We start from the raw sequence: 14531 nt of genomic DNA on the forward strand, positions 1-14531 counted from the left end.
AGTCACTGAGCCACCTCACCCCCCCCACTGTCCTTGGTCACACCGAGCCACCCCCCTCCACTGCCCGGGTCACACCAAGCCCCCTCCACCTTGTGGATCATGCAGACCCCAAGCGGGTTGTATTTGTAACAGGCAGTGGCTTTACCCAGAGCTTCCGATGAGAGGTTCCTGCCCTTCCCCAACTTTGGCCTGGAATGAGCCAAAGCCGAGAGTATGGGTGGGCTATTTAACCATGGAGCAGTGTACCAGAGTAACCGTGTCTGATATTCACCTGGGCACGCTCCCTGCTTCCATGTGAGGCTTTGTGTTCTCCTACAGCTCCATCAATGAAACAACAACACCCACTGTTTCAGAGACAGTAGGTACTGCAGACGCTGGAGAATCCGAGACAACAAGGTGCAGAGCTGGATGAACACAGCAGGCCAAGCAGCATCATACACCCACTGTTTGGTGTGTTTCTGACCAGCCCAGGGGGTGCAGGATCAGGGTTAGAATGGAGGACTCCACACTGTCCCACAACACTCATCCCCTGTGGGGTCACAGGGCCTGGTGTCCTTACCACTGCTCCCACTAACGCATCCCAAACCGGACAAATGCGAGGTGATGCAGTTTGGGAGATCTAATGCAGGATGGAAGTATATAGTAAATGACAGAGAGCCCCGACAAGCATTAACACATAGTACAGGAGGATTGAGGTGTTCAGGTCTACAGTCCCCAGAAATTGGCGACACAAGTGGATAAGGTGGTCAAGAAGAGACATGGCATGCAGGCCTTTATCCGTCAGGCTCAGAGTATAAAAGTTGTTATGTTGCAGCTGTATAGAACATTAATTAGGCTACCTTTGGAAGATTGTGTACAGTTCTGGTAGCCACACTACCAGAAGGATGTGGAGGCTTTGGAGAGGGTACAGAAATGGTTTACCAGGGTGTTACCTGGTTTGGAGAGTATGAGCTATGAGGAGAAATTGGGAAAACTTGAACGTCGGAAGCTGAGGGGTGACCTGGTAGATGTTTACAACATTATGAGAGGCATGGATAGGATGGATAGTCAGAGTCTTTTCCCAGAGTAAAAATGTCAATTGCACATGGATATAGGTTTAAGGTAAAGGGGTGAAAGTTTGGAGGAGATGCGAGGGGCGAGCTTTTCCACACAGAGGGTGGTAAGTGTCTGGAATGCACTACCAGAGGAGACGGTGGAGGTGGATACAATAGCAACATTTAAGAGGCATCTTGACAGATACATGAATAGACATGGAATAGAGGGACAGGGACCATGTAGAGGTAAAAGGTTTTTAGTTTAAAAAGGACATCACTGCATGAGCTTTAGTGAACTGAAGGGCCTTCTGGTTACCATCCACTTTAATTCCCCCTCCCACCCCCCTGGTGACATGTCCAGCCTTGGTCTCCTCCACTGTCACAGTGAGGCCAAGTGTAAACTGGAGGAACAACACCTGATATTTCACCTTGGGAGCTTACAGCCCAAGGGCCCCAATATTGACTGCACTAGCTTCAAAATCCCTCCACCCCCAGCCTTATCCCATGTCCAGCCCTCCCCCTCCCCCTCACCTCCCTGACCTGACCTAACCTGTCCATCTTCCTACTCACCTATCTCCTCCACCCTTCCCACTGACCAATTACAATAACCCCCTACCTGCTTCCACCCATCACCATCTCACCTCCCCTCCCTCCAGCCGCACCCCTGTCCCTCTATTTATTTCTGGGCTCCCCTCCCCCTCCCCAGTCGTGACGAAGGGTTTTGGTCTGAAACGTTGACTTCCCTGCTTCTCAGATGCTGCCTGACCTGCCGGTGCTTTTCCAGCTCCGCATTTATTGACTCTGGCTTCCAGCGTCTGCAGTCCTTACTGTCTCCTTGATCTGTGCTGTACTGCTTTCTGTTCTATGAAACCAGCAGGGTCAGGTGGAGAGGATACGGCTGCACTTAGGGGTTCCAGAGCCAAAGGGGATCAAAGGGTGTGGGGGAGAAAGTGGGAACGAGGGGCTGAGTTGGATAATCAGCCATGATTGTATTGAATGGCAGAGCAGGTTTGAAGGAGTAAGACATTAACTTTTAAAGACATTAACTTACTGAAGGAGGAAGTAAAGAGATCAACAACACAAATGACCTTTAGCTCGAACTTTACACAATCAAGATGAAACATCCGCTGAAACAACAAATCCTGTCCCGACAACAATAGAAGCGCTAACTGTCACCCGCTTTGCAAGACGCCGGGAACAGATTAAAGAACTGTGTACGTGACCTGAGTGGGGGGGGGGGGGGGGCGCGTGACAGCAAATGTATATAACCTTTGAAATCGTCTGTAATAGCTGAGAAGTTTGGTAAGGCCCCTTTGAGGTCCCTGCTTCTCCCAAAAGCTTTTGTTAATAAACTGTGTCTGACTCACTGTAGAATCGTACTTGGTAATATTTTACCGACAACAGGGTTCAAAGGGCCGACTGGCCTCCTCCCACTCCTATTTTCTGTGTTTCCACGGTCCATGATGGCTCCCCCTCTCTCGGTGCTCACTCTGCCTGCCTCAGTGTGGATTGGGGGCTGGTGTTGATTGTGTAGGCCTGTAGAGGCAGGAGTGGGTGTGACTGGTTGGGTGTGGGAGCTGGGGGGTGGGGGGGATGGTGTGGGGGTGGGGACAATGTGTTGTCCTTGGGGGGGTCACTGCAGGCTATGTAGCACAAGCTGCTGCAGCAGATAGCCCCTGAGCCCCAGAGCAGCGTGTCAGACCCTCAGAGTGACCGTCCCTAACACAGAGACTGCCGGTAAACACAAGCAGCATGACCCTGCAGCACGTGGTCAGGCCTGCTGTTCCTGAGTCTTTACATGAACCTTTAAACTGGCCTCTTCGCTGTATCGTAAAGCCATTATCTCAAAAGCTGAATGAGTTCCTGTCAAAACAATAAAAGATTAAGCTTGGGTCCAGGCGGGAGAGATCAGAGTGGGCGAAAAGACAGGAAAGTACAGAGGACCCAGGGAAAGGAACATATAAAATTCCCAACGCGGTCCACACTTCAGCTCTTCCCAAATGGACTTATGTACTTTTGACCCTTATTTATAAATATTTATGATGGAGGGCAGGTTCCTGCTGGATTCAACTCTAAAAGATACACAGACACGGCGACACAGACAGAGACACAGACAAAAACACACACACACATTCACAGACACACAAACAGAGACACTCACACAAACATTCACTCACATAGACACATGGGCAGAGACACTCACATATTCACACACAGACATAGAGATACTCAAAGACACACACAGTTTGAACAAAAACCAAAAGAACTGCAGATGCTGTAAATTAGAAATAAAAACACAAATTACTGGAAAAGCTCAGCAGGTCTGGCAGCATCTGTGGAGAGAAATCAGAGTTAATGTTTTGGGTCCGGTGACCCTTCCTCAGAACTCAGTTTGAGCAATGTTCTGCCTAGTGGTATTGTGGCCCACAAACTCGGCTAACACTGGTCTTCAATTCCCCATATTCCTCAACTCCCTCAGTATCTAAACATTTATCCGTCTATGTTCTTCAATATCCTCAACAAGTGAGCATCTGCAACTGGCCAGGGCAACCAACCAAAGATTTATAACCCTGTCAGTGAAAAAGCTTATCATCCTCTCAGTCTTCACCCCCTTATCCTGAGACTTGGGCCTGGGTTTCTTTAGTCTCTTCAAGAAGCAGGAAGTGGGACATGGTTGCCACTGGGTTAGGCCAGTTTTGATCGGCTGTCCTTTGTTGTCCTGTGGTGGTAGTGAGCTCTCAGGTTTTCACAAGTGATGTGAAGTTCCTGGGCCTTCCCAACCCCATACCACTTTCATGTGGCCTTTTCGCAAACCACCAAGGCCCTGGGTGTAAAATGCAAACCTCCAGGATGGTGGGCCTGGAGATGATCACCACAGGAAAACTGTGTTTGCTCCCATTCACCATTACCATGTGCAGGTTTTGGAAGATTAAACAGGAGAAAGGCGCTTCCTCATTCGGTTTGTGACCGCTGCCGGGGGGCAGGGGGCAGCCTGTTGTGGAGTCGGGAACTTCCTGACTGGTGAATGTAAAGTGTTACCACACCCAGTTATAGGAAGGATATTATTAAGCTTAGAGAGGGTTTGGAAGAGATTTACCAGGATGTGGCTGGGTATGGAAGGTTTGAGTTTATAAGGAGAGGCCTGATAGGCTGGGACTTTTTTTCACTGGAACGTAGGAGGTTGAGGGGTTTATAAGACCATAAGATCATAAGACATAGGAGCAGAAATTAGGCCATTCAGCCTATCGAGTCTGCTCTGCCATTCAATCATGGCTGATAAGTTCCTCAACCCCATTCTCCCACTTTCTCCCCATAACCCCTGATCCCGATTATAAAATCATGAGGGTTAATGGTAGGTGTCTTTTCCCTAGGATGAGGGATTTTCAAGACTGGGGGCACATTTTTAAGGTGAGAGGAGAGAGATTTAGAAAAGGCATGAAGGGCAGATTGTTTTACACAGAGGGTGGAATGAGCTTCCTAGGGAAGTGGTGGATGCAGGCACAGTTGCGATGTTTAAAAGACTGTTAGATAAGTGCACGAATAGGAAACATTTGGAGGGATATGGGCCCGGAGCAGGCAGGTGGGACTAGTTTAGTTTGGGATTATGTTTGGCACGGACTGGTTGGACCGAAAGGTCTCTTTCCATACTGAACGACTCCATGACTCTATGACCTTCAAAGAGGATGATCAGATACTATATTGAGATGTACATAAACGTAAAGAAGTGATTTGCCATAGGGCTTTGCCCTGCAAAAATAGGTTAACAATTACACGGACCATCATTGTGCAAGTGTTGGCATACATTACAGTACTTTATCCATTGGAGAAAGTCCCTTAATGCATTCAAGAAGTGGAGAAAAATATGTTGCTAAACTAACCACTGAGGGTGCAGGGGGTGGTTGAGGATGGAGCTGCAGGGGGTCTACAAACAGTGTTGGAAACTGGACTGCTCTGTGTGAGAGCAGAGGGCCACTCCATCTCCACGTGCACTCCACCAGGGCTCGGAAACTACACCATGAAACCAAACGCTGTGTGGATAAGGAGAACTGTGGAGTCTGTCATGTTGGCCACATGTTTTAGATGTTGTGAAACAACCCAACTCACTTTCGGCTCACCCTATGTGAACATTCAACCCTACCACCTCCCTATTCCAGATTCCAACAAGATGGGAAAGATCTCCTCACTGTCTACTCCATGACAATTTTGTTTCTTTTCAGTTACCTTCATTTCTCTAAATGCCAAGGAATCCAGCCCAAGTCTTCACAAACTCTCCCCATTGGAATATGATTTCTTTACTCTTCCAATATTAACCCATTTGCAACAGTAGGTGACATTTCCCTCAGTGTTCCCTCAGAGCCATCTCACATTTGAAATGTTAAATCCATTTCTCTCTCCACAGGTGCTGCTGGTTTTTTTTATATAACAGATCTCCAGCATCTGGTACATTGCTTTAGAATTCCTAATTGCTTGCTTGACCCAGGAATTATTTTTCGGTCATTCAAGGACAGGACAGGAGTTTTAATACGATCATGAAATAAAGGCAGGAAGTGCTGGAGAAACGGTGAGGGAGCGGCGATATATTTCCAAGTCAGGATGGTGAGTGGCTTGGAGGGGAACATGCAGGGAGTGGTGTTTACATGTTTCTGCTGCTCTTATCCTTCTAGATGGATGTGGTCGTGGGTTTGGAAGGTGATGTCTGAGGATCTTTGGTGAATTTCTGCAGTGCATCTTGTAGATAGTACACACTGCTGCTACTGAGCGTCGGTGGTGGAGGGAGTGGATGCTTGTGGATGTGGTGCCAATCAAGCGGCTGCTTTGTCCTGGATGGTCAGAGAGTTGTACAGCACGGAAGCAGACCCTTCAGTCCAACCTGTCCATGCTGACCAGATGTCCTGAATTAATCCAGTCCCATTTGTTAGCATTTGGCCCATATCCCTCTAAACCCTTCCTATTCATATACCCATCCAGATGCCTTTTAAATGTTGTAATTGTACCAGCCTCCACCACTTCCTCTGGCAGCTCATTCCATGCACACACCACCCTCTGCATGAAAGTGTTGCCCCTCAGGTCCCTCTTAAATCTTTCCCCTCTCACCTTAAACCAATGTCCTCTAGTTTTGGACTCCACTACCCTGGGAAAAGAGACCTTGACTATTCACCCTATGGATGCTCCTCATGATTTTATAAACCTCTGTAAGCTCACCCCTCATCCTCCGACACTCCAGGGAAAATAGCCCCAGCCTATCCAGCCTCTCCCTATAGTTCAAATCCTCCAACCCTGGCAACAGCCTTGTAATTTTTTCTGAACCCTCTCAAGTTTCACAACATCCTTCCAGAACAGGGAGACCAGAATTGAATGCAGTTTTCTAAAAGTGGCCTAATCAATGACCTGTACTGCTGCAACATTACCTCCCAATTTCTACACTGAATGCACTGACCAATGGAGGCAAGCGTACCAAACACCTTCTCCATATCCTGTCTGCCTGTGACTTTACTTGCAAGGAACTATGAACCTGCACTCCGAGGTCTCTTTGTTCAGCAACACTCCCCAGGGCCTTACATCAAGTGTATAAGTCCTGCCCTGATGTGCCTTCCCAAAATGCAGTACCTCACATTTATCTAAATTAAACTCCATTTGCCACTCCTCATGTCGAACTTTTTGAGTGTTGTTGGAGCTGCACCCATCCAGGCAAAAGGGGAATGTTTCATCACACTCCTGACTTGTGCCATGTAGTTGGTGGACAGGTTTTGGGGAGTCAGGAGGTGAGACTTACTTGTTGTAAAACTCCCAGAAAGCCACAACAGAACCTCAGCAATGAAACTTGTTAACACCAATTGTTTTGAAAAATGATTTTTTTTAAAAATAGCAACTGAGAATGTGAGGGGAGAAACTCAAGAGTAGATTTTAAAATAATGAAATGAGAGAGAAACATGTACAAAGTTTTTTAATTACTGAAGGGGGTGAGGCTAGAAGCTGTATGTTCATTCAGATGAGAAATAACAAAGGGAAGACGACATTGGTGGGTCTTGTCTATGGACCCCTACCTGCAGCTACACAATAGGAACAATCCTTAAAACTGCATTTGGGACCGTTTCCTAGACAATGTGCTATGGATCCAACCAGAGATCAGGCTGTTTTGAATCTGGTGATGTGTAATGAGGCAGATTTAATAAATTATCTCACAGTCGAAGATCCCAAAGGAAACAGTGATCATAACATGGTAGAATTTAGCATTCAGTTTGAGAGAGAGGAACCTGGGTTGGAAACCACTGTGCTATACTTAATTAAAAGTAACTACAGAGGAATAAGGACAGAGCTGACTGAAATAGACTGGGGATGGAGTTTAGCAGCAAAGATAGTTGAGGAACAGCGGCAGATGTTTAAGTAAATTGTTTTTGGCTCATAACAAAGAAATATCCCAGTGAGGAAGAAGGGTTCCAGGAAGGGGATGAGCCAACCATGACTAACCAGGCAAGTTATGGATGGCATCAGATTGAAAGAAAAAACTTACAATGAGACAAAGATTAGTGGTAAGCCTGAGGATTGGGAAAGTTTTAAAAAACCAACAAAAGACACTAAGACAAAAAGAACAAGAACATAAACTTTGAGGGTAAGTACTATCAAGATGGATAGCAAAAGCTTCTTTAAATAGACAAAAAAGAAAAGAGAAGTGAAAGTGAACATAGGTCCCTTAAAGAACGAGGCTGGAGAAATAATAGTGGGGAACCAGGAAATGGCAGAGGAGTTGACTAAAGATTTTGAATCAGTTTTCACATTAGAAGACAATAAGAGCGTTGCAAAATTACTGAATAATCAAGGAGCAAAAGGAGGAGGAAGGAATAAATACAATAACTATCACTAGAGAATTGGTACCAGGAAAACTAAGGAGGCTAAAGGCCTACAAGTCCCCTGGAGCTGATGAGATGCATCCCAGGATATTAAAGGAAGTAGCTACAGAGATAGTGATGAGCTGGCAGTAATGTTCCAGGTATCTTATGATGCTGGAAGTCCCAGAAGATTGGAAAATGGTCAATATAACATCTTTATTTAAAAAGGGAAGGAGCCAAAAAAAAGGTAACTATAGGCCAGTTTGCCAAAATGTGTTCTTGGGAAAATGCCAGAATCTATTGTAAAGGATGCAATAGCAGAGCATTTAGAAATACATAATATGATCAAACAGTCAGCATGGCTTCATGAAGGGGAAATCCTGCCTGACACATTCACCAGAATTCTTTGAGGAGGTAACAAGCAGGATAGATAAAGGGGAAGCAGTCGATGTTATGTATTTGATTTTCAGAAGGCATTAGCTAAGGCAGCCCACGTAAAGTTCCAACAGGATCAGATGGATTAGATATAGGGAGGAGTTCCCAAAAGTTGGGGGTGGGGGGGTCCAGATCTGTGGTCGTAGTTTAAGGCAAAGGGGTAAACCTTCTAGGACTGAGATAAGGAGGAACTTCTTTACCCAGAGAGTCGTGAGCCTGTGGAATTCACTACTGCAGAAAGTAGTTGAGACCAAAACATTGTGTTTTCAAGGACGAGGTAGATCTAGCTCTTGGGTCTAAAGGGATATGGGGTATTGATGGGAGAGGCGGAGCAGGATTCGGATATTGAGCCTGATGGTCAGCCATGATCATAATGAATGGCAGGGCAGACTCGAGGGGCTGAATGGCCTCCTCCTGCTCCTATCTTCTATGTTTCTACAAAATTAGAGCCCAAGGTTTTGGGCATGGTGTGTTAGCATGGATAGAAGACTGACTAACTAATAGAAGACAGAGTTGGGATAAGGGGGTGGCATTTTCAGGATAGCAAGTTGTAACTATTGGATTGCCACAGTGATCAGTGCTGGGGCCACAATTATTTACAGTATAGATTAAATGATGAAAACGTATTGTAGCCAAGTTTGCAGATGGCAAGTAGTGAGGAAAACACACAGAGCTTGTGGAGGGATATCGACAATTTAACTTAAAGTTTATAGACTGTGGGAAAAGAAAAAAACTTGGCAAATGGAGCATAATGTGGGGAAATGTGAGGTTATATACTTTGGCAGGAAGGACAGAGGGGCAGAATATTAATTCAATGGAGAAAGACTGCAGAAAGCTGTAGCACAGAGAGATTTGGGATTTCACATCTATGAAACACAAAAAGCCAGCATCCAAGTGCAGCAGATAATAGGGATAACAAATGGAATAGCAGCCTTTATTTCGAGTGGATTTGGTTAAAAATAGGGAGGCTTTGCTGAAACTATACAAGGCACTAGTCAGACCACAGCTGGAATACTGTGAACAGTTTTGGTTCCCTTATCTAAGGAAAGATAGACTGACGTTGGAGACAGTCCAGAGAAGGTTCACTTGGCTGATCCTGGGTACAGAGGGACTGTCTTATGAGGAGAGGTTGTGTAAATTTGGCCTGTACTCATTGGAGTTTAGAAGAATGAGAACAGACTTTATTGAAACAAACAAGATTCTTTGGGAAATTTACCAGGTCGATGTGGAAAGGCTGCTTCCCTTTGTGGGAGAGTTTAGGACCTGAGGGGGCATAATCTCAAAATAAGGGGTCGCCCATTTAAGACAGAGATGAGGAAAAATTTCTTCTCACAGAGGGGAGTGAATGTGTGGAATTCTTTAGTGTACAGTGCTATTGAGACTGGGCCGTGAAGTATATTCAGGGACGAGAGAGACACAGATTGTAATCTGTAAAGGAATTGAGGGGTGAAGGGGAAAGGCAGGAAAGTTGGCAATAGTAGGATTATCAGATCAGCCATGTTCCAAGTGAACGGTAGAACAGACTCAATGGGCTGAATGGCCTACTCCTGCTCCAGTATCTAATGATCTCACGGAGGGCTGATGTCACATGGACACCACCACAAAGTGGGGTTGCTGAGGTCGAGATCGTAACCATTTCACAGGAATTGGATCGCTGCGGAGTCTAGAGGGATCCAGCTGCTGTTGAAGGGCCAGCACAAACAGAAGGACTGAAAGACCTCCTCCTCATGCTAGAGTACCTGTCACCCAGTGATACTCACCTGCATCAGCTCAGCAACGGCAACCAAGTCAGCCAGGGAGATTTCCGCGCCAACAATATATGGCTTCTCCTGAAGGAACTTCTCTTGAAATTTCTTCAGGACTTGGGCCAGTTCATCCTGGGCCTCCACCATCTTCTCTTCAGGACATGGTGCCCCAGTCACGACTGGGAATAAAGCCTGCAGACCCAAGAACCAGACAGAAATCAGGAATAATGGCCCACAATCTAAGACCAGCCCTGGACACCAGGCCAAGTTTGGGAAGGGCCCAGGGTATAGTTGGCCTCATGGTGCTAACTGGGATTAGCCTGGTAATGGCTGACTGTTCAGACACACAGGCTGTTTTTGTAGAGTGAGAAACTGGCAGGTCCTATTGTACGAGGGAACTGTTCTGAAGGGGCTCATATTCAGGTTCCATTGGCTGTACCCAGGGCACTGATGCCAGTCACAGGGGGTGGTGAAGACATGAGGTTCTCCTGCTGCTTTCACCCCCTCCACTAACACCCAGTCTTGTCCCAGTACAGGCAGCATGATGATGCCTCACTCACACAGAGAGAGAGAGAATGTGAGAGAGAGAAAACACAAGAGTGAGAATGTGTGTTGTGAGAGTGTGTGTGTGTGAGAGAGAGAGTGTGTGCGCAAGAGTGAGTGAGTGTGTGTGTGTGTCAGTGAGTGTATGTGTGCGTGTGCGTGTGTGTGTGTCTGTGTGCGTGAGTGTGCGTGTGTACGTGAGTGTGAGTGTGAGAGTGTGAATGTGTCCTTCCTCCTGAGCAACAAGAAACAAGGCAACTTTTCTCCAGAGTGACTGACACACGCTTTGAGAGTGATGTGATATTCAAACTGCTATGGGGGGCTGAGAGAAAGAGAGCAGGAGAAAGTGAAAGAGAGACAGACAAAGCTGTAGAACTGGTTGATGCCATAGTTCAGCTGAAGGCGTGTGAGGAACCTTTCATTAATTAATGCTGATTAAAACTGGTGCAGCCAAACTCAGTCATTCCTCAACACTCACCAAGCATTAACGAGCATTAAAATGTCCCAGCACTAACTCCCAGTCACACACAACCCCTTAAAGAAACGCCCCTCCCTGCCTCCAGAGCTGGTCACAAGATCTGTCGGTTTCTCTCTCTCTCTCTGTCCCTCCCTCTCTGTCTTTCTGTCTCCGTCTCTCCATCTCAGGCTGAACTTGAATCTTGCTGAAGGGATGATTCTGAATGATTTCATCTTGCCCTTGTCAGGACCAACACAAGAATGCCAAATTGCAATTTATTTGCCAGGAATATCTGATTGTTTGAGGTGTTTCCATGGAGAAAGCAACAGGGTAGTAGACCCTCCAGATAATTCAAAGATAAAGGCTTAGAAATATTCCAAATGTTTATAAACGTAACAAATACCTTATTTGTTTGCAGAATATGGAGTCTGTGTATAAAAGGATGCACGTCCTATAATGTGTGAATCAGCTCCATTATAAGCTGGGCTGATTATCTTTATTTGTTGTTAGCTATTAGCGGACCCTGGATTGCAAGTCCTGCCCAATGGCAGAATCACATCTAACAGGGGACATTTCGGCTTTCACAAGTGCTGAGTCGGTTAATACAAAAAAAATGTTGAGAATCTCTCACCTTCATCATGAAGATTTTCCCAGCTAGTGGTCTCAGAGATGTGTGCTGCCAGTCCAGATATTCATCCACGCGAGCACGGCTCTGGAGGTCAGCAGGGTACCAGTGGTCGGGCGTCTTGTATCTACCTGCCAGGTATTTCAGAATCGCCACACTAGGAGAGAGACAGTCATCCTTCACCAGTATCCTCCTCAGGTCCTCAATACAAAGTCCCTCTGCCTGAAATCACCAACATTCAATTTTCTATCTTTGAGTCCCTGTTTTTAATTTGTCTGCAGCTACACACAGTTTGAATCCTGACCCACCCATTTAGAATTTGATTTTATTTTCCTGGAACCTGTGTTGCAATAAGAACAATATTGTTTCACAAGTATTTCACCATACTCAGGAATTTTGGAAAGCTCCCATCTGATATTTTGACCCATATCCCTTAGAATGCCGAGAGATTCTTCGTCAAACCAACAAAATTGGTTTGAGAATGGTAGGATGTGTCCTTTCAGTGGAATCACCTTTTTAATAGAATTGTCTTCATTACCGTCAAACAACTTCTGTTGGAGGGTCAGTGCTGAGGGAGCGCTGCACTGTCGGAGGGTCAGTGCTGAGGGAGCGCCACACTGTCGGAGGGTCAGTGCTGAGGGAGCGCCACACTGTCTGAGGGTCAGTATTGAGGGAGTGCCGCACTGTCGGAGGGTCAGCTCTGAGGGAGCGCCGCACTGTCGGAGGGTCAGTGCTGAGGGAGCACTGCAGTTTTAGAGACAACAAGGTGCAGAGCTGGATGAACACAGCAGGCGAAGCAGCATCGTAGGAGCAGGAAAGCTGATGTTTCGGGCCTAGACCCTTCATCACCCGAAACGTCAGCATTCCTGCTCCTCTGATGCTGCTTGGCCTGCTGTGTTCATCCAGCTCTACACCTTGTTATCTCAGATTCTCCAGCATCTGCAGTTCCTACTATCTCCGCTGCAGTTTTAGAGCTATTTTCTCTGAAAGTGAGTCTGCGTACACAGGTAGATGTAGGGAACACAGGAGTATTTGATATGGAGTATTTTCTATAACAGTGATGACACCAGGAAGTGAGATGTGGCTGCGAAGCACTTTGGGGAATGATAGGTGCTACAGAAAAGCGAGTCACATGCAGCAAGTGTTGTTCCTGTTGAGTCAGTTTGATCCAGGAAAGGTGATACATGTCAAAGTGATTGTGAACACCTTTCACTGTACCTAGGGGAAGGCAATGTGTTCCCGACAGCAGCAAGAACACAGATCGATCCCTGCCTCCTGCCAGCCTGGCACCAGGGTCTTTACCGAGCACCAGCTCCTTTACCTCTCGGTCAGAGTGAAGTCCCCATCCTTTATCACAGGCACCTTCCCCAGGAGGTTCACTTTCCGAAACTCTTCCGAATGTTGCTCTCCTACACAGAGAGACACACCACTCAGCAAAACAGCTCAGCACCCTGCGGAAATCCCTAACACTACCCCCACCCCCCACACCACCCTCCCAGCCTCACCCTCCCCAACTCTCTCCCTCTGGTTACTCTCCTCCTGCTCTCACACTCTCTCTGCCTTGACACTCTCGTTTTTAATCTCTAGATCATCTCTCTCCAGTTTCTCAGGGATTTCTCACTCTCACACACACTACCTCACTGCATCATCATCTCTCTCTCTCTCTCTGATTTCTCACATTCTCTCTCTCTGTCTCTCTCTCTCTCTCTCTGGATCATTCCTCTGTCTCAGGTCTCTGACTTACTCTGTTTTTCAATCCGTCTCCGATTCCTCCCTCTCTGCTCTCCCTCTCCCTCCCCGTGCTCTCCCTCAGTGTGTGATCTCCCAGCACCTTACCTGCCAGCAGCTGGACCTCTTTCAGCTCGAAGGGAATGTTGTTCTTTTGAATGAACAGATAAACTGAGCGGCAGGGCTGGGACACCAGGTCAATGTAAAGCTGCAGGGCCATGCCAACTGGGAATGAGGAACGCAGCCTGCTTCCGCCCTGACACGGTACTGACTCACAGTCCACTCACCTCATCCACCTGGGACTAACCCACCCACCACCTGCTGAGGTCCGCCCACATCAGGTGAACACCTTCTGTTAGAAGTGAGCTCCACCCACCCCAGTGAGCCCCGCCTACCCACAACTGAGCCCCCTCCAACCCCAGTGAGCCCCGCCTACCCACAAGTGAGCTCCCACCCACCCCAGGTGAGCCCCGCCTACCTACAACTGAGCTCCACCCACCCCAGGTGAGCCCCATCCACCCACAACTGAGCCCCACCCACCCCAGGTGAGCCCTGCCCTCCCACAACTGAGCCCCACCCACCCCAGGTGAGCCACGCCCATCCACAGACAGACCCCGCCCCCACCCATGTATGTTAATTAAGTGCAGCCTTACACTCAGTCACTAGGGGGAGTGTGTTTGCTGCACATGCTCAGTGTCAGAGAGTCCACAGGCAGCAATCTGCATTGACACAGACTAACAATGAAATGCAAGTTCGCTCAGAGACCCATCATCCACCATCAGGAGGTCACAAACAATCTTAAATTAACACAACTCTATTCATTCACCAAAACCCAATCTAACACTCCGTTTACAGCCTGGATTCAAAAACCTGTTTTTTTTAGAAAAATGCATATCACCATGGTTAGAGAATTAGTTAAAGCTACTTATTAACCTTAGAACACGGGGGATAAAAAAATCCTACAAGTTACTAGGTCAAGCTCAGATATTCAAATTTACAGCCACTAGCATTAAAAACTATACAGCAAGTAGAAATGTCACAGTGAGTGCCAGAATCAAAAGATATTGGGACAAATGGAAGGTAGGCACTGAGAGGGGAGTCCTGTCACTGTGTGGGACTGAAAGCGTGGGCTCACAT

At 47.0% G+C, this 14531-nt stretch overlaps 1 protein-coding gene across 1 annotated transcript in view; it reads right to left on the reverse strand.

Annotated features, from left to right (window-relative positions):
- The window catches only part of LOC109925187 (glutathione S-transferase theta-3-like), a 47982-nt gene extending 34262 nt beyond the window's left edge, over positions 1-13720 (reverse strand). Inside the window, exons 1-4 of the mRNA XM_048611657.1 lie at positions 13503-13720; positions 12988-13075; positions 11673-11823; positions 10057-10233 (exon numbers count right to left, since the gene is read on the reverse strand). Coding sequence (XP_048467614.1) covers positions 10057-10233; positions 11673-11823; positions 12988-13075; positions 13503-13614 — 528 coding nt within the window. The 5' untranslated portion in view covers positions 13615-13720. The remainder of the gene's footprint in view (positions 1-10056; positions 10234-11672; positions 11824-12987; positions 13076-13502) is intronic.
- Positions 13721-14531: the final 811 nt, after the last annotated feature.

This window comes from Rhincodon typus, chromosome 24 (assembly GCF_021869965.1).
Source record: "Rhincodon typus isolate 14 chromosome 24, sRhiTyp1.1, whole genome shotgun sequence".
NCBI lineage: Eukaryota > Metazoa > Chordata > Chondrichthyes > Orectolobiformes > Rhincodontidae > Rhincodon > Rhincodon typus.